The sequence below is a fragment of the Orcinus orca genome, chromosome 13, assembly GCF_937001465.1.
Source record: "Orcinus orca chromosome 13, mOrcOrc1.1, whole genome shotgun sequence".
Taxonomy (NCBI): Eukaryota; Metazoa; Chordata; class Mammalia; order Artiodactyla; family Delphinidae; genus Orcinus; species Orcinus orca.
Genome location: NC_064571.1, coordinates 72,614,522 through 72,634,847, shown reverse-complemented (window position 1 = coordinate 72,634,847; position 20,326 = coordinate 72,614,522). Strand labels below are relative to the sequence as shown.

The window sequence follows — 20,326 nt, the reverse complement described above, 5'->3', positions numbered from 1 at the left end:
GATACGCTAGGTGAGCAGACCAGTGGGACACTCGTGAGCGAAATGAGAGCCTGATTCAGGGTGGTGGCACTGGAAACTATAAGAAAATAGATGTAGCACTTCACATATTTTATTAAATCAAATAAATTTTAACATCTTTGAAATGAAATTACATGTCTCAGCTTAATTGGTAGCATTTCTTCTTTTTTAACAACACGTAAAATAATGGTATATCTTAAAGTTGATGGTGTCCAAGATTCAATGATTACAATACCTGGATGTGAGTAAGAAATAGGGAATTCAAAGGAAAAGTTTTAAACCTGGGTAACTGGAAGAACTATTATTCCTAACAAAAAAGTAAGGGTATTTCCTTGATCCCTATATAGGAGTCTAACCAAATCTTCTATTTGAGCAATGACCCATAGATGATAATGCTACTCACCTACTTTCCCCATCTGAACTTATAAATAATTAAAAATACTTATTAATGACAACTTTAATATGAACATGTTTTGACCCTCAGGAAACTAACTGTCATAATTTAAAGGGAAGGGAATTGCCACTGAAAGGAGTACAACGGTGCTTAGGGATGGACGGCGTGCAGTTTCTGGATCCAGCTGATACTCAAACATATCAAAGCAATTGATAACTTCAGTCATTTGAACAATCGGAACTTCTTCAAATACTGGTTCACTTCTTCCTTGGGGTAGGGACGGAGTGCAATGCAAGTGGGGATGTTCTCTGGCTGCTCCACCCACAGCTTGTGGTCAATGTTCTTCTGTTGCAGCGTCTCTGCCAGCAACTTTAAGGTGGTCTCATCCGGGGCCTACAAGGAGCAGAACACAGACTGAAAAGCCCATTTAGTAAGTGACAAAAGGCAAAGGAAAAAAAAAAAAGTATGGAGGGGGGCTCCTCTTAACTGAAACTGGAGGAACAGCTCTACCAAAGAAGGAACTGTAGAGCATGTCTCTAGAAGCAACAGCTTCATTGCTCCATTTGCCATTCACTCTCTGAAGGGGTGGGAGTGGGGGTGGGAATGCATTGTCAGTAATTATGCTCTACACATTTTCTAGTTCTGGTGCCTAAACAGCATCCCTAATCCCTCAGCCAGCTCTGACTTTAAGAGCTGACTACTGGAAGGATTTCTAAAATCACATCACCTCCACCTCCCTCCTACTTCCACCCTAGTCCACACAAACCTAGAAGGATTTTCTTTCCGCCAGGATAGTTCCCAGTTTTTAACTCAGGCATGGGCAAACTATTCTCTAGTGTCCTTCTGAAACTGTTTCTCATCATCTTTATCACCCATGCTGAATCCCATTACAGGAAATAGCATAGCTATCACTCAGAAAATAAAGATACTTAGTGTGTTATGTTGCATAAGGTATATTTTTTTGCCTATGAAGGCAGAAGCCAATAAGATAACTAGAGGTTTGTCTTAATCAATTAGAGGATGCTGGGATTGCCACTCTTAATCTGCTGAGTCCTTTGGGCATGCTGAAGAAGAATGCATTGACTTCCCCTCTCTCCTTCTTCAGCACCAGGAGCAGCACAGTACAAGTTAGAGTGAGTCCAAACCCTTGCTCTACCACTTACTGATTTGTGTGCTCTTTGATAAGTTATGTGACTTAGCTGAACCTTTGTGTCCCTGTTGTAAAATGGGATGATAATGCTTCCTAGTAGTAGTGAGATTCAATGAAATCAGGCTCAGATCTGTGCCTGACACAAAGCACCCAGTAAATGGAGTTAATCTTGGCACTGTCTTATATTTTATTGGTCTTTATGGCTACAGCACCACCTTTATTTAATCAGTGGTGACTCCTACGGCCCTTTCTTGAGTCATAGCTAACAACAGAATCATGAGATGTCTTTTAAATTCAGAGGAGTCACTTAATCTCTGTGGGCTACAGATATCTCATCTGAGAAAAGGGGTAAATATTTTATCTGCCTGAAAGCAAGGGAGTGGGGGATGTCTGAACTACATGATTTCTTGAAGCCTTCCTATAAAATCCTATAAAAGGAATCTAAAGGAAAAAGCTATCTGTTTCTTTTCTGCCTACTTATAGATTCTCAAGACATTTTCCTACAGGTTACAGTTTAATGTTTCATTACCCAACAGCAATTTTTCTCTTGAAAAATGATCTGCTTTTGCCAGCTGGCCAGGAAGGAATTACCCAACCCCTCCACCCCAGGTTTATTTATTAAAATAAATAAATTTTATGAGAAGAAAATTGCTTTAAAATGAAAGCAATATTTTTTTCATTATAAAATGTGTGCTTAATGTAGGAAACTAAAAAAAAAAATAGAGAAGCATTACAAAATAACCAAAATTTCACTACCCACTCACTACTTAATATTTGGATATATTTTCTTAGTTCTTACTTTCAAAATCTGGATCACTTTGTATGTAGAATATATAGTTCAATTAGAATCGCATCATGAGCACTCTTCCATGCCAGGTAAATATGCTCCAAAAACATGATTTATGCTAGTTTCGTAATAATCCATTATAAGGGCATAAGTTTAGACAATTCATCGTACTGGAAATTTAGTGATTTCCACTTTTTTTACTATGATAAAATGCTCCTATCCTTGTACAACGCTCTTTGGGTGCATCTTGCTATTTTCTTAGGATACATTTCTAGAGGCAGAATTGACAGAAGGTAAGGGTAAGATCTGTTTGGCTATCTGTAAAAAGAACCTTACGTCTGATGCTAGGTTCAAATTATACTAGGGTTCACATTTATTTTCAAATAATTTGGCGTCAGAACCAGGTAAATGCTCCAGTTTGACTTCACTTGCAATAAGGAACCCCGCGTCCTTACCCTTCTGGATCGGTTTTGCGAAGAGGGTTAAGGACGGTACTTTTCTGCGCAGCCATTAAAGGCCGGCGCAGTGCACAGGTAGAAAGGCGGGTGTCGCTCCACCAGCCTCCGCCCTCACGGGCATCTGTTTAAGAGGGACGCAGGTAAGACCGAAGGGGTGCGGGAAGCATTTATAACGGGCCCGATGTCCACTCGTCACACCGTCAGGCCCCGCCCAGTCAAGGTAAGGCTCCCTGGGCAATAGCTCAAGCCCCAGAAACCTTACCAAAACTTGTAAGTCAAACACCCCTCCCCACTAATGCCACACCCACTCCATGATGTTAGGCCCTCCGACTCAAGACCACACCCTCTTCCGGTCTCGATATCCTCAGGGCCCCTCCCCCTCCGCCCGGGCCTCACCTCGAGGACCACCTTGCGCATGCGCCCCAGCTCCCGGAGGTAAGCGGCCGTGTGCGGGTGGTCCCGGTGAATGTGCAAGGCCGCGGTGGCTGCGTGACAAGCCTGTGCTACCAGTGCTCCCGCTGGCCAGGAAAACGGCGCCTGTGATAGATCCTTTCGTAACACCAGGTACTGTACCAGGATCTGCGGCTCTGCGCCAGCGGCCGCCATCTTCCCGCACAACTTAAAGGCCAGGCCTATCTTCCGATGCATGCCGGGATCAGGGAGGGGCCCTGAGTGCTGCCATGTTTTTGTACGTTGGGAGTGCAAAGCACGCTGGGACCGGTTGGCTTGGATTTGAAGGCAAGCGGGAACAGCCAGAGGAGAGGAAGTAAGGGAAAGTAAGACCCAGTGGCGGTCGGGACCGTGATAGGGTGGAAGGCTGAGCGGCATTCTTACAGCTCCTTCCGTGTGCAAGGAAGCCCGGAGGAACCAGAGGCGCGGCGCCTTAGGAGCGCGCAGGGGCGGGGAGGTAGACGTGGACACCGCCGACTCGGACCCGGGGAGCGGACCGGGCGGGTCAGGGAAGGGGAGTCCTAGCGACGACACTTGGGGTGTCCGGGGCGCACGGGTGCGTACCAGCGTTGCGTGTGCCTGCCCTCTAGGTTTGTCTGAATATGAATCGATTCTTGCCATTTTATTTTGTCTCCAAGGACAGCCCTATTACTGGTGCTTGGACAGCTTTCTAGCAAGGCTCTTGGAAATCTGAGGAGGAGATGGAGCTGGCGAATACTCTAAGTCAAGACGGCGAGTCCAGAGGAGGTATTCAAAGGGTCGCCTTTCCCCCCCTTACTCCTGCTGCCCAAACAACGCGCAGGTTGAAATCCTTTTCCTCCTCTAACCGATGTGTGACCTGTCCTGTTTGGGAGCAGGATAGTGAAAGGAACTAACATTGAAGACTTAAAGGGACAGGCAGCTAAGATCATTGGAGCAGGAAAAATTACTTCACATATTCTAGGCTCTTATCCCTTTCTAGACCAATAGGTTGCATTCCTAGTATGCTAAGCGTTCATATTCAGAGCTACAGTTCTAGCCAATGAGCTTTCTGTACTCTTCCCAGGATTTGGGGGGAGCCATTTATGCATTACTCCCGTGGAAGAGGCAGTGACTGGTATTGGTCAGACCTGGGTTGGAGTCCTGGCTCTGCCATTATAAATACTGTGGCCTTGGGCAAGTTATTTTACTTTTCTCTGCCTCAGTGTTTTCATCTGGAAAATGGAGAGGAATAATAGCATTGTGGTGGTGGCTGTGGAAATTAGATAAGTAATTCTTTTAATGCTTTTCAAGTGAAGCATTTAGCACATGTCTAATGCATAGGAAATATTAAATAAATGCTTTAATTCTTTGCATGCTTTGCAAGTAAAGGATCTAGCACAAGTGTCTTTTTTTTTAATAAATTTATTTTATTTAGTTTTGGCTGTGTTGGGTTTTCGTTACTGCACGCGGGCTTTCTCTAGTTACAGTGCGCGGGCTTCTCATTGCGGTGGCTTGTTGTGGAGCACGGGCTCTAGGCGCGTGGGCTCAGTAGTTGTGGCGCACGGGCTTACTTGCTTCGCGGCATGTGGGATCTTACCGGACCAGGGCTTGAACCTGTGTCCCCTGCATTGGCAGGCGGGTTCTTAACCACTGTGCCACCAAGGAAGCCCCACAAGTGTCTTAATATGTAGGAAATGTTCACAGATGCTTCACTGCTAGAGTTGATTAGCATTATGAAACTGTGACCTTTACTATATTGGTCTTTAGTTAGTCTCTTAGGATCTAAGATTGCCTCTGAATTTCTATGTTGGTGAGCTTGTTTTCCTGTCTGATACCCAGTAATATTGGTGGACGGTTCCTTTCAGTGTGTGCCTTTATAGTCCTATGCTCCTAATACTTTTCAGAGTACTTATTCAAGCCTCTGTGGATGTCTAAATCCAGTTGTGCATTAGCACTTTGGGAAAACATGCGTAAAACCAAAAAAAACAATTCTGCATTAAAAAAACAATTTCTGAGAGAGTCTGAATTTGGTGACCCTGTTTTCCTCTGGGTCACTATTATAGAAAACTGAGATTAGCCATTTTCAGATGATGCCCTTTTTGAACAGTGTCTTGGTCAGGGACTGCTTGTAGGTCAGTGTTCGGCCTAAGAGGTTGCTGATCATTGACTTCTGTTGTCAGCTCCTCCTGTTTTATAAATTGTTGGCAACGTCTCCAGTTTAGCTGACCACAGAGTTCTGGAAAAAGGGTCACCCTCTGTTCTTCCCTGAAGTGCTTCCCGTTCCTGGGGTTAGAAATCCTTAGCTTCTTGTGAAATTCCCTTTTTACTTCCCTCAGGTGTTTTAGCTCACTTGGAAAGACTAGAGACTCAAGTGAGCAGATCCCGTAAAAAAATGGAAGAGCCACAGAGCGCACAGGCAGAGGAAAGTGCTCTTGGAACCAGGATTCATGAACTGAGACGTCTGCGAGATAAGCTGAGGGCTGAAGTGAAACAACATCAAGCTAGTGTGAGTAGAAGGGTGATCGACGTTGGCAGGCTTTCCTAGAGTGTAAAAAACAAACATGATCTGGGAATTAGTAAATTTGTGTAATACGTTTTACCTGTGGTCTTACTGGATGGATTTCAGTCCTTGATCCCTCAAGTGATCAAATCTGTAGAGTCGGCTAATGTCAATACCAGCTAACAGCTGGCAGGCATTACTGATGGGCCAGGCGAATTCTTCATAATAATCTCTTAAACCTGCCCTCATAGACATGAGCCTGTTACCTTAATCTCAGCCAGACTTGAGTCATTGGTACTTTTGTCATTAGCACCATCTTTCTATAACCCAACCTGAAACCTCACAGTAAACTTTGACTTTTCCCTCTTTTCAGCTTTCTCTCTAGCCCAGGTTCAGTTAGTAAAACCTGTCAAATTCTTCTTTAGATTGTCTTTGTGCCCCTCCCCCACCCCCTGCTGTAGAGCACGTATTATCCACATGGGTCCTAAATATTTACCAGGTGATTTAGATGGCGGGATTATTGCAGCAGTCTGCTAGTTTGTTTTCTTCTGGTATTTATACTTCTCTGATAAATTCCGCACAGCCAAGAAAATCTTCATAAAACACTACATTTTTCATTAAATTACAAGTTTCCTTGCTCAAAGTGTCAGTAATTATTCATTCCTCCTGGGTTAAGGTCAGCCTTCTTTTTCTTGTCTTCCCTCCCTCTCTTCCTTTTCCCCCTTTCCTCCATTCTCTTCCTCCCTCCCCCCTTCCTTTTTTATTAAAGTAATATATATATATATATATATATATATATATGTATACACATACACACATATGTGTATATATGTTGTGCACAAATCTGAAGATCCTTTTACAGAACGAACACACCCTGGTAAGTACCACACAGATCAAAGTGTAGACTACTACCAGCACCCCAGAAGTCTCCCTCTTAAATCCTCCTAGTCATTTCCCTCAAGGTAACTGCTATTCTGGTTTCTGTTACTATACATTGGTTTTACTTGTTATGGAGCTTTACATAAATTTAGAAAGTATAAACTCTTATGTCGGGCTGCTTTTGCTGAATGTTATCTCTGTGAGGTTCATCCATATTGGTGCATGCTGTGGTCACTCTTTTATATTGCTATATAATTATTCCGTTGAAGAAATATCCCACAATTGTTTTACTTATTGTACTTACTGGTGACATTTGAGTTATTTGGATTGTTTCACTTTGGGGCTATTAAGAATAATGCTGCTGTGAACATTGTTGTTCCTGTCTTTTGATATAAAAATATATACTTTTCTGTTGAATTGCTGGGTCACAGGGTATGCAGATTATCTTTAGTAAATACTGTCGAACAGTATTTGAAAGTTATTGTACCAATTTTACATTCCCAGCAACAGTGTATAAGGTTTCCATTGTTCTGCATCTTTACTGATACTTGGTGTTGTCAGTTTTAGAAATTTTTCATTCTAGAGTGTGGGAGTAAATCATTGTGGATTAATTCGCGTTCGCCTATATAACTGATGGTTTTAAGTACCTGTTTGGACACTTGAAAATCTTCTCTTGTGAACTTCTTAAGACTTTTGCAGAATTTTTATTGGGCTGTATATCTCTTATTAAATTGTAGAATTCTTTACACATTTTGGATATGAGTTATTTTTTGTGTATCTGTATTCCAGATCTTCTTTTATGTTTTTTTTTTTTTTTTTTTTTTTGCGGTACGCGGGCCTCTCACTGTTGTGGCCTCTCCCGTTGCGGAGCACAGGCTCCGGACGCGCAGGCTCAGCGGCCATGGCTCACGGGCCCAGCCGCCCCGCGGCATGTGGGATCTTCCCGGACTGGGGCACGAACCCGTGTCCCCTGCATCAGCAGGCGGACTCTCAACCACTGCGCCACCAGGGAAGCCCCAGATCTTCTTTTAAAGACTGGCTTGCCTTTTCACTCTCTAACAATGTGATGAGAAGAAAGTCTGCATTTTAATGAAGTTTGATTGAGGAATCTAACTTCATGCTTACCGTTCTTGTTTCCTTTTAATCTTTGCCTAACTTCAAGAACATGAAGATATTCTGTGTTATTTTCTAAAAGCTTTATTTTACTTTTTATTTTCAGAATTACAGTCCCTCTGAAATTGATTTTTGTGTATGGTGTGAAATAGAGGTCATACTTTTTTTTTTTCCATATGGATATCCAGTTCATCCAGTACTACTTCTTGAAGACCACTCTTTTCCCACTGTATTGCAGTGGGTCTTTGGGTCCACTGTGGGCCCGCTTCTGAGTTCTGTTCTGTGCCATTGGTCTGTTTGTCTTTGTGCTAGTACCAGAGGTTTATTATTGAAAGTTTTGATACCTATAGTTTAGGTCTTCCTCAGAATTATCTTGGCTATTGTTGGCCCCTCGAATTTCACATAAATTTGGGAATCGGCTGTCAATTTCCAAAAAGAAACCTCCTGTGGCTTTGATTGGAATTGCACTGAATCTATATATTGATTTGGAGAGGACTGAAATCTTTATAGTATTGTGTTTTCCAGTCAGTGTACATGGCGTATCTTCTAGCTTCTTGGGATGAACACTTATTGTTTTATAAGTCTTCTTTTCTCCTGTATGTGTTTAAGGTTATAAATTTCCCTCTAAGCATAGAATCTTAGTCCATATGGGCCACAATAACAAAAGTGCCATAAACTGGATGACTTATAAGCAACAAATATTTATTTTTTACAGTTTTAGATGCTGGGAAGTCCAGGATCATGGCACCAGCAAATTCAGTGTCTGAGGACTTAACTACCTCTTTGATTGTGGTCTTACTGTAACCTCACATGCCGGAAGAGGCATGCTAGCTCTTTGGCATCTCTTTTATAAGGGCACTAATCCCATTCATGAGGGCTCCCCCATCATGACCTAATCACCTCCCAAGGGCCCCACCTCCAAATACCATCACATTGGGCTTTAGGTTAGGTTTCTGAAGTTTGAGGGACACAAACATTCAGTTCATAGCACATGGCTTTAGCTATATCCCACAAGTTTTGGTATATCATGTTTTCATTATTTCAATTCAAAATATTTTTGATTTCCATTGTAATATCTTCTTTTTCCCATAGGTTTGTTTTAGAAATATATTGCTTAATTTCCAAAAATTGGGGGATTTGTTAGTAATTTTTTTAGTTACTGATTTATAGCTTAATTCCATTGTGACCAAAGAATATGACCCAGCATGTTTTGATAAATGTTTTGATAAATGTTCCATGTGCATTAAATGTGGGTTTTGCATTTTGGGGTACTGTATTCTCTCTATCAAATAGACCAAATATGTTCATCATGATGTTCAGATATTTTATATCCTCACTAATTTACTTGTCAACTTGTTTTATCAGTTACTGGGATAAATGTGTTGAAATCTCCTGCTGTAATTGTGGATTTGTACATTTTTTTCCCTTTCATTCCATTTTGCTGTATAGTAGGTCCAAACAAATTTAGGATTGTTATATCTTCCTGGTTGACTTAACTTTTATCATTATGAAATGTTCCCTTTTCTTTTAAACTTCTTAAAGTCAACTTTGTCAAATATTAGTATCACTACAACAGCTCTTGTTCTTGTAAGTATCAATAGCATATAGTTAGACATTTTTAATCCAGCCTGGCAGTCTTTGTCTTTTAATTAAAGTATTTAGTCCATGAACTTTTAATATGATTACTAACATATCTGGATCTCAGTCTACCATGTTATTATTTATGATCTTATTTGTTCTTTGTTTCTTTTTTGTCCTTTCTTTCCACCTTTTGGATTGATCTTTTTTTATTATTTCACTTCTCTAATTATACATGCTTTTAGCATTCTTTTTGTGGTTATCCTCCACAAAACATGCTTTTTTTTCTTACTAGAATATACTTTAGATTAGTACTTGTACCACTTTCTGGATAATTACAGAACCTTCTAACATCTTTTCTCTCCCACACATGCAGCCTTTCATGTTATTATTGTCATATGTTAATTCTACATATACTTAAAACTGTATGAAACACTTTTGTTTGTATAGTCACTATGCCTTTAGAGTTATATATATATATTTACCTTTTTCAGTGCTCTTTATTACTTGCTGCATTTCCAGATTTTCATCTGGGATTATTTTCCTTCAGTGTAAGTAGTTCCTTTTGGTACTACTTTCAGTGTAAATTTGCTGGAAATAAATTCTCTATTTTTGTTTGTCTGAAAATGCCGTATTTCACTATATTTTTCATGTTTAAAGGTATTTTTGCTCAGTATAGAATTATAGATTGAAATTTATTTTCTTTTATACTTTAAATACATTTTTCCATTGTCTTCTAGTTCCATAGTTTCTGTCAGATGTTAGTCTTATTGTTTGCATATAGTGTGTCTTTTGCCCTTTGGCTGCTTCATGGTTCTGTCTTTGGGTTTTAGCAGTTTTATATCATAATGTGGCTAGGATTGGTTTTCTTTCTTCATCCAGCTTGGTGTTTGTAGCACTTCTTAAATTAATTACTTGCTGTTTTTCATTTATTTGGAAAATTTGGCCAGCATCTTTCAAATAATGCATCTGCCTCATTCTTTCCTGTATTTCTGGGGCTCCCAAGTATGGAGTTTTTGTTTTGTTTTTACTGTGACCTATGTCTTATATCTTTAATCTAGATAAGAAAAATATACCTATTTTCTACTTTTTCTATGTGTCCAGTCGGCTTTTAAACCTGTTGAATTCCTGATTTTGGTTATTGTATTTTTTGGATTTAGGATTTTCATCTGACTTTAATAGATTCCAGCCCCTTGGTGTGAGTTCTTCATCTTTTAATCTATTTTAATGACTATGCCTAATAACTCAAATAGCTGAATCCCTTTGGATCTGCTTCTGTTGTCTTCTTTTTTCTCCTGGTTTTCAGAGGTCTGTTCCTCTTCCCTGATATGCTTCTTTTTTTTTCAGTGATGGGTATCGTATGAAAAAATATAGGGATTCTGAACTATGTCCTCTTCCTCCAGAAAGAATTTCATTTTTTTTCTGACAGGCAGATAGCATATGGGCATATCACTTTAATCGTTGAAGTAGTCTGTTTCTGGTTTGCCCTTACTCCTAGGGTGTAGTCCTTTGGTGGGGGGCGGGGGGACCTCACTTGAAAGCTTGGGTGTGTTGGGAACAGATCTGTCAAGATCCCCCTTCTTTGGCAGGCCCTGATCTCCAGAATCTCTGCTTAGCTTTTTAACTTTCAGGAGCTTCTTTCTGTTTTGGTTTCTAAGTACCCAGCCACACATAGGCAGTTTAGGATTTGGCAAGTGCCTGGAGGGCAAGTTGTATGCAGAATGTTGGGTTCCCTTTTCTATAGTTTGACCCACAGGAAGGCTGCTCTGGTAACCTTGATCTCCAGTTTTTGTTTCCCTGGCATGGTGAGACTGCTACAAAATTTAGCCTGCAGCTTTCTATTTGGCCTGTATGCCTTGTGATTAAAATCAGCAAATGCTCTGAGGGGGAAAACCTCAGGAAATCCCAGCTCACTTCAGAGCATTTATCCTTAGTCTTCAATCTGGCTATTTTGGTGATTCTCCAGTGCCTTCGGGCCATTTTCTGTTTGTTTACTTGCATGATTGCTTATTCCTCCTTGGTATTTGATCCAGCTTGTGTAGTTGTCTCAGAGGGAGAGTTAGTCCAATACCTCCTACTGGGCCGTATCTCCCAGCGTGTGGCTTAGAGTCAGTATTTCTCATCCTGGCACTTGAAAACCTGCACAGTCTGACCCAAACCAACTTTCCCAGCCTTGCCTCTTCGCAGCTGTTTTTGCTTCCTAGACTTTCCTGACATCCTTTTCTTTCTTCTCTCACAGTACTCTCCATGCCAACCAAGTTCATTGTTGTCCAGGCCAGCACAATTTCTACTTCTGATTCCTAGCACTAACCCACAAGATTCTTCCTCTGCTGTGAATTCATAGCACCAGGTGGCTGGCCACTGTAGCATTTCTTGATCGATTTATATAATAAAAAAATATTGTGCATTTAAATTTTTTCCAGGTAGGTGAGGGCATGGGATTTCTATTATGCTCCTTTGTACCCAGTTTGATCTGCTACATATCTCGCAGGTTAAAGCATCTACTACCAATGTAGAACCCGACCAAACATTAGAGATTACTGAGCAAGAAAGTTTGAAGAGAAAATGGGAAAACGTGAAAGCCATTTTGCAGGCATATCGTTTTACAGGTATAGTTTTTTTCTGACCTGTTTCAGTCTGGGTCTCTTGTCTCTAGTGAGTTAGTTTGCAAGATGTATTTATAAGTCCTGGACTTACTTCATGAACATTGACTTTTGCCCCCTTCAACATACACACACAAAGCTGGCATGCTCTTCATAGGCAACTTGCCCTACAGGACTGGCCCCTTTGTGCAGCAGCAGGTTGACTGGTGGCTGGCTTAGACTGTTCATTTTTAGCAATTTGACATGTGCTAGATGGTGTGCTAGAACGTCCTTTACTGCTGGCTTGCTTTATGCCACTGGTCAAATAGTTTGAACCCCTCAAGTCTCTGTTTCACCATTAAAATGAGGATTTATTTACCTATTATCTGTATCATAAGAGGATTGTGGGAAGACGTGGGGACTACCATAAATTATTTGACACTCAGGAAAAAAGAAGCATAGGTAAATTGAAAAGTTCAAAATCTCTTCCTCAGTAATTTAATATTTAGGATGCTCTTTCTTTCCCACCATTCTTCTGTGGTTTTATCAACTCAAAGTGAGCTACAGTCAGTGAGAAGAAAGAGTCCGTTGTCATTCATTCAACGAGCATTTGAGCCCATGATGTATGTAACTAGGCAGTGCTGAGGGGACTGGGATGCACAGGTGAATAGGATACTGCCTTTGCCTGACATCTCTTAAGGTATCGTCTTATTTGTCTCAGGGATCAGTGGGAAACTGACCAGCCGAGGAGTCTGTGTCTGCATCAGCACTGCTTTTGAGGGGAATCTGCTGGATTCCTATTTTGTGGACCTTGTCATGCGGAAACCACTTCAGATACATCACCATTCGATTCCAGTCTTCATTCCTCTGGAGGAGATATCTGCAAAATACTTACAGACTAATATTCAGCACTTCCTGTTCACTCTCTGCGAGTACCTGAATGCTTACTCTGGGAGGAAGTACCAGGCAGATCGACTTCAGGTATCTGCGATCTTATAAAGCATTTTGTGAGCCCAGATGAGCTTAAAAGGAGAAAAAGGGACATGTTCTTTTTTTGTACTTTCAAATGTTTCATAACTCTGAGCCGGAAGTTTGACCACTGTCCTTCTAATGCTTGTTTCTTATTAATATACAAGCTATTTTCCACCTTCTCTTCTGTTGAAACTCTGGATGATGTTGAAGCATGGATACCAGTTAAGGGATTATTCACTCATGAATGGTGATTCTCAAGCTTTTGAACTTGACCCTTCCTTCGCCTCACAAAGTGGTAGGGTACAGTTGCTATACTTTTAATTCAACAGGAATTTATAGAGTACCTACTATGTGCCGGGTGTCTTGCTGAACCTTGGGTATAGGTGCACAGCAGAATAATGGTTTCTTGAAATACCACAGAGGAATACTCTCCATCTTTGCCTAAGCTCTGGCTTACCTTCTATTTAGGGTTGCAGTTGAGCTTAGGGTTGAGGTAAAAAGGGAAAAAAAAGGTAGGAAATGAATGCAAATAGGGAATAAGTGACTCTTAAAATAAGTGACTCTTATACCTCTTTATGCATTTGGAATGACTCTGAAGCTCCTGGTTGTCAGATAAACTTAAACTGATATGTAGCCTGGTTGTCAGATAAACAAATTGGTACGTGAATGTAGACATGAAGCATCTCAGCCATACATATGTCAATGCAGTTCTTGGCAGAAATAGTATCTCCCCTGTATCCCCAGCCCCTGGCCATTTACTTAGACTCTAGGCTGCTACCAGTTCTTAATTATCTTATAAATCTCTGTCATTTGTCCTTTTTTCAGGCCTTTCTCTGTCCTTCATTTATTTCTGAGATTTAATTAATAGGCCCTGTTTTTGGTAGACATGTTCGAAGCGGCATAACCTATCACTGCCTTTGGAGTTGTAATTGTCATATACTTTGTGTCTCTTTTGATCCTCACCCCCATTAGAGTGACTTTGAAGCCTTTCTGGCTGGGCCTTTGCAGAGAAACTCACTGTGCAACTTGCTGTCATTTACTTACAAAGCGGAGCCGGAAGGCCAGTCCTTCCCATTTTGTGCTAGACTGCTATATAAGGACCTCACGACAACTCTTCCAACTGATGTCACTGTTACTTACCAAGGTAAGAGGAAGGATACCTCCAGGAAGAAATTATAATATGCCTGGGTTACTCAGATTGATTGAAACAGGGCGAAATAGACTACATCAGTTGGGCCTCTTGAGACACTTTCTTCTGTTTATGTACTATGAACAGAAAAATATGAAGACAGATACCAAGAATATCTTCCTTGTTTCTACCAAATTTTCTTCTCCTCTTTGTAAGTAGTAAACACAATTATCCTAGTTTTCCTTTCTCCTTTGCTCCATCCAACTCCGCTAGAGTTCTTTCAGCTTATGATTTGTTTTCATTGGAGACCCCTCTTAGACAGCTAATGAGGCTGTGTCATAGGGTCACTGTGGTGGAGAGAGCCAAGACTCGTTTCACTGTGAAACCAAGTAGACATGACAAGTCAGCATATACTTAGCTCTCCAGAGACTTCTCTAAATGAGAATTTTTCAGGGATGGCTGAGACATTTGCTATGACTTTGTTTTCGTTAAGTGTACCATAGTACATGGGCGATAATGAGAAAAAGGATAAAATGTTTTTACGAGGCAGAAATTTTGAAGCTGCCACAGGTTTCACATCATAGGCTTTTGATTTCTCTGGGCAGAGTTTCTGGTCTCAAAATTTCATTGGACCAGTAAGGGGCAAGCCTCTCTCAGCTCCAGACCAAATTAAAAAAAAAGTTAGACGTGTCCAGAATATTAGTGATCCAAGTTCTGATTCCTACAGTTGCACTAAATGAGATTGATAGGTTCTATCTTTTTCTAGGGACGGATGCATTATCCACCACACAGGAAGAACAGCGAGCAGCCCATGAAAATCTGTTTTTTACAAAGCCCCTACATCAAGTGTTTACTTCATTTGCAAGAAAAGGAGACAAGCTGGATATGAGCCTGGTCTCCTAGAATATTATTTTCATTGGGAACACATCAGAAGTGAGTAAACTAGTACTGACCACAGTTGCAAGCAAGGTCCTGGGAACTGAAAACTGTTGTAAAGGCTCAGACTCCTTGCCTGGGGACCGTCCTTGCAATGAGAACAGACACCCACCTCACCAGCATGGTTAGGGACAAGTTTGAGTCTGTAGACCCTGGCATTTTCAGACAGTTCTCCATGATTGCCTGGTCACTTGTTACAATGCTCAAGAGTATCTCTTCTCTTGAGATATTGATTTGATCATACATTTTAGCTAAAAATCCGAGTGGTCTGTGGGGGTAATAGAGGGTATTTTGTGAAAAAGGGAGTATGTACCATACGATTGAAGAGTATTTCTAGCTTTTATGATACCTTCAAGTAATTTTGCCTTACTTTCCTTATCTGTGACTTTTGAAAAGAAAGTTCTTAGAACACTCTAGGTTCATGATATGACATGAATCATATAGTTAACAAGGGAAGTGTGTTTAATCTTTTGTTTGGAATGGAATATTCTAGGTCACTGCTTTACAAAGAATATGGCATGAGAAAGTACTATGGATAAAATAATGAGGGTTCCATGTATCTAAGGTCGTTTCCTAGAACATGTTAGTAGAGCACAGAATGTATTAATAAGCTCAGCGGTAAAAAAGCATGATCAGACGTCTCATAATTTGATCACTGCAGAGGGAAGCGGATCCCCCTCCTTTGTCTCTTCCCTCTCCTGCAAGCTCCAGGCCCTGGCTGTACATGTATCTTCCTCATCTCCTGGTCCAGTTAGGGTGCCACTTCTTGTAACCATGGCCTCTGCTCTGCTGGTGCTTTTTGTTCCTTGGCTTGGGAGTATACGCAGGGCTAGTGCTCGGATGTAAAAACCTGTCATCGCGCTATTTTAATTCCTGTCCCGTTTCCCGCCCCACCCCACCCCCCCAGTCACAAATAGGAGTCATTACCACCCGTACTGCCCAAGGCCAAGACCTGATGGCCACGCAGCAACCTGCAGGTGTGGCAGCCCCAGCTAACTCTGGGAGGAGCACAGGGGAATGGTCAAGCCAGCTTGGACCACCATTTAGAAAGAAGCAGCTTAAGAAGAGAGCAAGGTCCTAGTTTAAGCTCTTGCCTTCCAGGCACATGGTGAGGACCAGTGTGGGAGGCAGCAAAGCACTTCTCAGGTGAGGGCTGGTAACAGAATTTTCCCAATGATCATATTCAAGCTGAATAAAGCTTTTAATAAAACAGTCTTGTTCTTTATCAATACCTGTAAATTCGCTTTTAAAGCAGTAGCAAACGCGACTGTAGCAAGAGCTCAAAAGGCAAGGCAATATCGGAAAGTTTTTTAACAGAAAGTTAAAAATATAAATGTAGAAGATCTGTTTATATATTTTTCTTTCAGAAATAAAGTCCCTTTCCCTCCCTCCCTCCCACCAGGTAAAAGGAAATATTGCACTTTCTGCTCTCATGACTAAGGTGACTGACTGGGGTTCCAGAAGAACCTTTCAAGATTATCAGGACGAGGCCCATTTCACGTAACTCGGACCACAGAGGCAAGCAGGTCTTCAGAGTGAATGCTTCCAAGTTCTAGCTGGGGACAGAGCAGCTGCCAGCCCTGTCGGAAACAGAGCTGCCCCACCTGTGCTCCCAGCCGGGCCCAAAGGCAGCAGCCTTGTTCTGCCTCTGGTACATTCCTGCTCACAGTGGCCACGGCCTCTCTGGGGGAGGAGGGCTGGTCGAGACCAGGGCTCTGGAAGGATTACTCCAATACTATGCCTAAGAGCCCTACTCTCTGGGGAAGCTACAGGCACTACAGGCACACCAAGGAATAGTATGGCCGCCCTCAGAGCTCACACATCCATAAACAAATGAAGGCTTGAGATTTTTAAACCTAACGTCTACGTGAGTGTGCACCTCAACAGCTTGGGAATGCTGGGACTTGGTCACTTGTCCTTTCCCAAGGCCTGCCTTCGATTCCAGAAAATACCCTCTCCCTCCCGTGTGGACTCTCTGGGGGCTCGAGGCCATTCAGGAGTTGTCTACTACCTGGTGGGGCAGTGTAACCGAGGAGCCATTAGGGAACGTGGCTGGCTTCTCTCGCCCCTTCAAGAAGAAGGTTAGCAGCTCCCCCTTCCCTTTCACAAAGATGGGCCCTCTCCTCACAAAGCGGAAGCCGTACTCTCGAAGGATGACTTGAGTTTCTTCCACCACCTGTAGACGGAGAACCGAGAGCGTCGGCTTAGAGAGTGAACCTGGGCCGAGGGGCCCGGTGCTACCCACGCAGGATCCCCATCCACAGGCTCCCAGCGCTCTTCTGCCCCTTCCAGCCTGTGTACCGGTTGCGGGGGTGGGGTTTGCCTGGCCCACCCCTCTGTAACCTTCGTGCTCCCTCTCCTAGGAGGTCAGCCACAGGTCGCCTTGCTTGGCAACGCTGCTTTTCTGTCCCCTTTGCCCTTCTTGTGGAACTTTCCTGCCAGAGCCAGTGATACAGATCAGGGTGGTTTTGGGGGGAGCTGTTGGAGGCCCAAGGGTCACTGGGAACCAAGAGGCAGGACATGCTTTTTTTTTTGCAGTATGCGGGCCTCTCACTGCTGTGGCCTCTCCCGTTGCGGAGCACAGGCTCCGGACGCGCAGGCTCAGCGGCCATGGCTCACGGGCCCAGCCGCTCCGCGGCATGTGGGATCTTCCTGGACCGGGGCACGAACCCGTGTCCCCTGCCTCGGCAGTCGGACTCTCAACCACTGCGCCACCAGGGAAGCCCGAGCAGGGCATTCTTTTATCCAGAACTTAAACCTGCATTTTGTAAATGGGTTTGAAGTATTTTCTCCCTTTTACTGAAGCATGTCGTCCCAGTGTGGCCCTTGATCTCAGCATTGCCAACTTAACGTTCTGGGCCAACAGAAAGGAGGCAGTAGTGCCCTGCAAAACATGCATTATTCCGATTCCACTCCCTGGGATCTGAGCACACGGTTGGCTCTGTTGCTGGACGTACCTGAATGTTGCCCATGACCCCTGTGGACTCCATCCTGCTGGCTACGTTGACTGTATTGCCCCAGATGTCATAGTGTGGTTTCCGGGCTCCGATGACGCCAGCCAGTACCCCTCCTTTGTTCATGCCTGAGGTAGAGGCACAGAATTCAGCACAGCCCCGTCTCAGAAGCCACCAACTCTTCTCACGGAATTTGCCACCTGGCTCCAACCACAAAGCTCCTAGTTATGTAACATACTCCTCGTCAAGCCTAAGCTACCGGAGGACAGAAGTCACGTGTCCTCCTCACCCTCCTCGCTCTGTGCTCGGTAAATGTCAGCCACCCCAATATACTAACTCATTTAGAACAGAAGTTGCCAGTTTCTCTCTTGGCACACCTGGTACTTCAAGTCTCCTGTGACCTTGCCCAGGATCGAGACCCCCTTCCCAGTAGTGGGTGGCAGGTGACATGAATCCTAACAGGCTGGACTGAGGTGAACAAGGCCCTCAGGCACAGAAGATTCCCTGGAAAGGTAGACAAACTCAAGTCCCAGCCGGATTCGGAACGAAGGCCATCATCGTCAACAGCGTGGGACAGGGATGGCTGACCATTTCATCGCACTTTCAGTTCGATCATCAACCTAAAGACCCGTAAGGTCCCTTCCAGCTCGGTGAGTATGAACCTCCCCAGCCCAAACGCCTCAGGTGTTTCTAAGCCCCGTCCTCCCCGATTTGCCGAGCCCCCTGCACCAGGGGGAGCACGGCAGGAGTGGGCGAGCCAAGAGGCCTTACCGATGCGCAACATGAAGTTATTGAAGGACTGGTTGTTGATGTTGGTGAGCGTGTCTTTCATGGCGAGCGCGAAGTCGGCCAGATCCGCCAGGTGCTGCCAGCGCTCCTTGTCTGACCTCTCCTGCACAAGAAAGCAACCGTGAGCGCCAGGGCCCGCCGGGCACCTTCCTTCCCTTCACCTGCTAGTTACAGGCCTTCTTCTGCACTTCCTCCCACAGGGGAGCCAGGGACCTCTTTAGCTCAGACTTGTCACTGTGACAGCTCACCTGGGTCCCTCTGGGTCCAGGGCAAGGACGGGCAGAGGTGGTGGGGAAGGCAAATCCTTCCCAGCCCAGCTGCTGTCTGCCATGCGTCTGGCAGGGTTGTGTCACCACCCTATCTGAACCTGGCCTTTGAATTTTGTATCGTCCTCATTTGTTTCTTCAAGTAATTGTAAGCACTTGAGGGTGATGACCATTCTAGATGTGTTTCTTTAACCTCATCCATAAAGTGGATATGGCAGTAGGACTTACACTGTACAGCACAGTTGTGAAATAAACTAGGGTAATGTTTTAAGAACAGCCCTTGGGACCAGGGTCCCCACAGTTCATTTCCTCTCCCTCTGGCGCTAAGCACAGCTGGCCTCACAGGGCTGAGCTAACAGGAGAATAATCTGTCAGCCAGTGAGCGTTAACGACTTCCCTCTCCTAACAAAACCATTTCCCCAGCCCGGACATCTTCACTGTTACATAACTGTGTAGATAGTTCCTGCTCCCCGGTTCTTATGAAAGTATAGAGCATTAAGAGGGCATGGCCACAGGCACATGAAAAGATGCTCAACATTGCTAATTATTAGAGAAATGCAAATCAAAACTACAATGAGGTACCACCTCACACCAGTCAGAATGGCCATCATTAAAAAGTCTACAAATAACAAATGCTGGAGAGGGTGTGGAGAAAAGGGAACCCTCCTACACTGTTGGTAGGAATGGAAATTGGTGCAGCCACTATGGAGGGTCCTCAAAAAACTAAAAATAGAGTTGCTATATGATCCTCCAGTCCTATTCCTAGGCATATATCTGGAGAAAATTTTAATTTGTAAAGATACATGTACCCCAATGTTCACTGTAGCGCTATTCACAATAGCCAAGACATGGAAATAACCTAAATGTCCATCAGCAGATCAATGGATAAAGAAGATGTGGTACATATATACAATGGAATATTACTCAGCTATAAAAGAATGAAATAATGCCATTTGCAGCAACATGAATGTTGGACCTAGAGATTACCATGCTAAGTGAAGTAAGTCAGGAAGACAAATACCGTATGGTATCACTTACATGTGGGATCTATATGATACAAATGAACTTATCTATGAAACAGAAACAGACTCATGGATGTAGAGAACAGACTTGTGGTTGCCAAGGAGGTCGGGGGTGGGGGAGGGAGGGACTGGGAGTTTGGGGTTAGCAGATACCAACTATTATATAGAGAATGGTTAAACAAGGTCCTACTGTAGAGCACAGAGAACTATATTCAATATCCTGTAATAAACCATAATGGAAAAGAATATGAAAAAGAATGTATGTATATGTGTATAACTGAATCATTTTGCTGTACAGTACAAATTAACATTGTAAATCAACTATACTTCAGTAAAATAAATTTAAAAAAAAAAAGAGGATATGGCCACAGTTACCTAAACCATCTCA

General features: G+C 43.1%; 3 protein-coding genes across 8 annotated transcripts in view; 1 reads left to right on the top strand and 2 right to left on the bottom strand.

The window, feature by feature from the left end:
* Nucleotides 1-93: 93 nt before the first annotated feature.
* PTRHD1 (peptidyl-tRNA hydrolase domain containing 1) lies at nucleotides 94-3,455 on the bottom strand. Its single transcript, XM_004268091.3, has 2 exons — nucleotides 3,204-3,455; nucleotides 94-805 (listed from the first exon to the last, which is right to left on the bottom strand). The coding sequence occupies exons 1-2, from the start codon at nucleotides 3,453-3,455 to the stop codon at nucleotides 635-637; spliced, it is 423 nt and encodes a 140-aa protein (XP_004268139.1). The 3' UTR covers nucleotides 94-634.
* On the top strand, nucleotides 3,232-20,293 carry CENPO (centromere protein O). Of its 4 annotated transcripts, none has more exons than XM_033425052.2 (8): nucleotides 3,232-3,371; nucleotides 3,896-4,004; nucleotides 5,555-5,724; nucleotides 11,780-11,897; nucleotides 12,592-12,851; nucleotides 13,815-13,986; nucleotides 14,738-14,904; nucleotides 16,310-20,293. In XM_033425052.2, the coding sequence occupies exons 2-7, from the start codon at nucleotides 3,959-3,961 to the stop codon at nucleotides 14,872-14,874; spliced, it is 903 nt and encodes a 300-aa protein (XP_033280943.1). In that variant the 5' UTR covers nucleotides 3,232-3,371; nucleotides 3,896-3,958; the 3' UTR covers nucleotides 14,875-14,904; nucleotides 16,310-20,293. The 4 variants fall into 4 exon arrangements, with proteins under 4 accessions (XP_033280943.1, XP_033280946.1, XP_033280944.1 ...); XM_033425053.2 differs by lacking the exon at nucleotides 3,232-3,371 and adding an exon at nucleotides 3,440-3,573; XM_004268093.3 differs by lacking the exon at nucleotides 3,232-3,371 and adding an exon at nucleotides 3,604-3,714.
* The window catches only part of ADCY3 (adenylate cyclase 3), an 82,465-nt gene continuing 78,258 nt past the window's right edge, over nucleotides 16,120-20,326 (bottom strand). For all 3 annotated transcript variants that reach the window (XM_033425048.2, XM_049695690.1, XM_033425050.2), the window contains exons 20-22: nucleotides 18,633-18,753; nucleotides 17,865-17,989; nucleotides 16,120-17,083 (exon numbers count right to left, since the gene is read on the bottom strand). In XM_033425048.2, the coding sequence (XP_033280939.1) occupies nucleotides 16,901-17,083; nucleotides 17,865-17,989; nucleotides 18,633-18,753 (429 nt within the window). In that variant the 3' untranslated portion in view covers nucleotides 16,120-16,900. The remainder of the gene's footprint in view (nucleotides 17,084-17,864; nucleotides 17,990-18,632; nucleotides 18,754-20,326) is intronic.

Excerpts from the sequence above, each read along its gene's own strand:
- PTRHD1 (XM_004268091.3), bottom strand. The coding sequence starts at position 3,455 with ATGCATCGGAAGATAGGCCTGGCCTTTAAGTTGTGCGGGAAGATGGCG. Across the intron at positions 806-3,203 it reads TGCGCAAGGTGGTCCTCGAG|GCCCCGGATGAGACCACCTT; the intron begins GTGAGGCCCGGG and ends TGCTCCTTGTAG.
- CENPO (XM_033425052.2), top strand. The coding sequence starts at position 3,959 with ATGGAGCTGGCGAATACTCTAAGTCAAGACGGCGAGTCCAGAGGAG. Across the intron at positions 4,005-5,554 it reads AGACGGCGAGTCCAGAGGAG|GTGTTTTAGCTCACTTGGAA; the intron begins GTATTCAAAGGG and ends TACTTCCCTCAG. Across the intron at positions 13,987-14,737 it reads TGTCACTGTTACTTACCAAG|GGACGGATGCATTATCCACC; the intron begins GTAAGAGGAAGG and ends ATCTTTTTCTAG.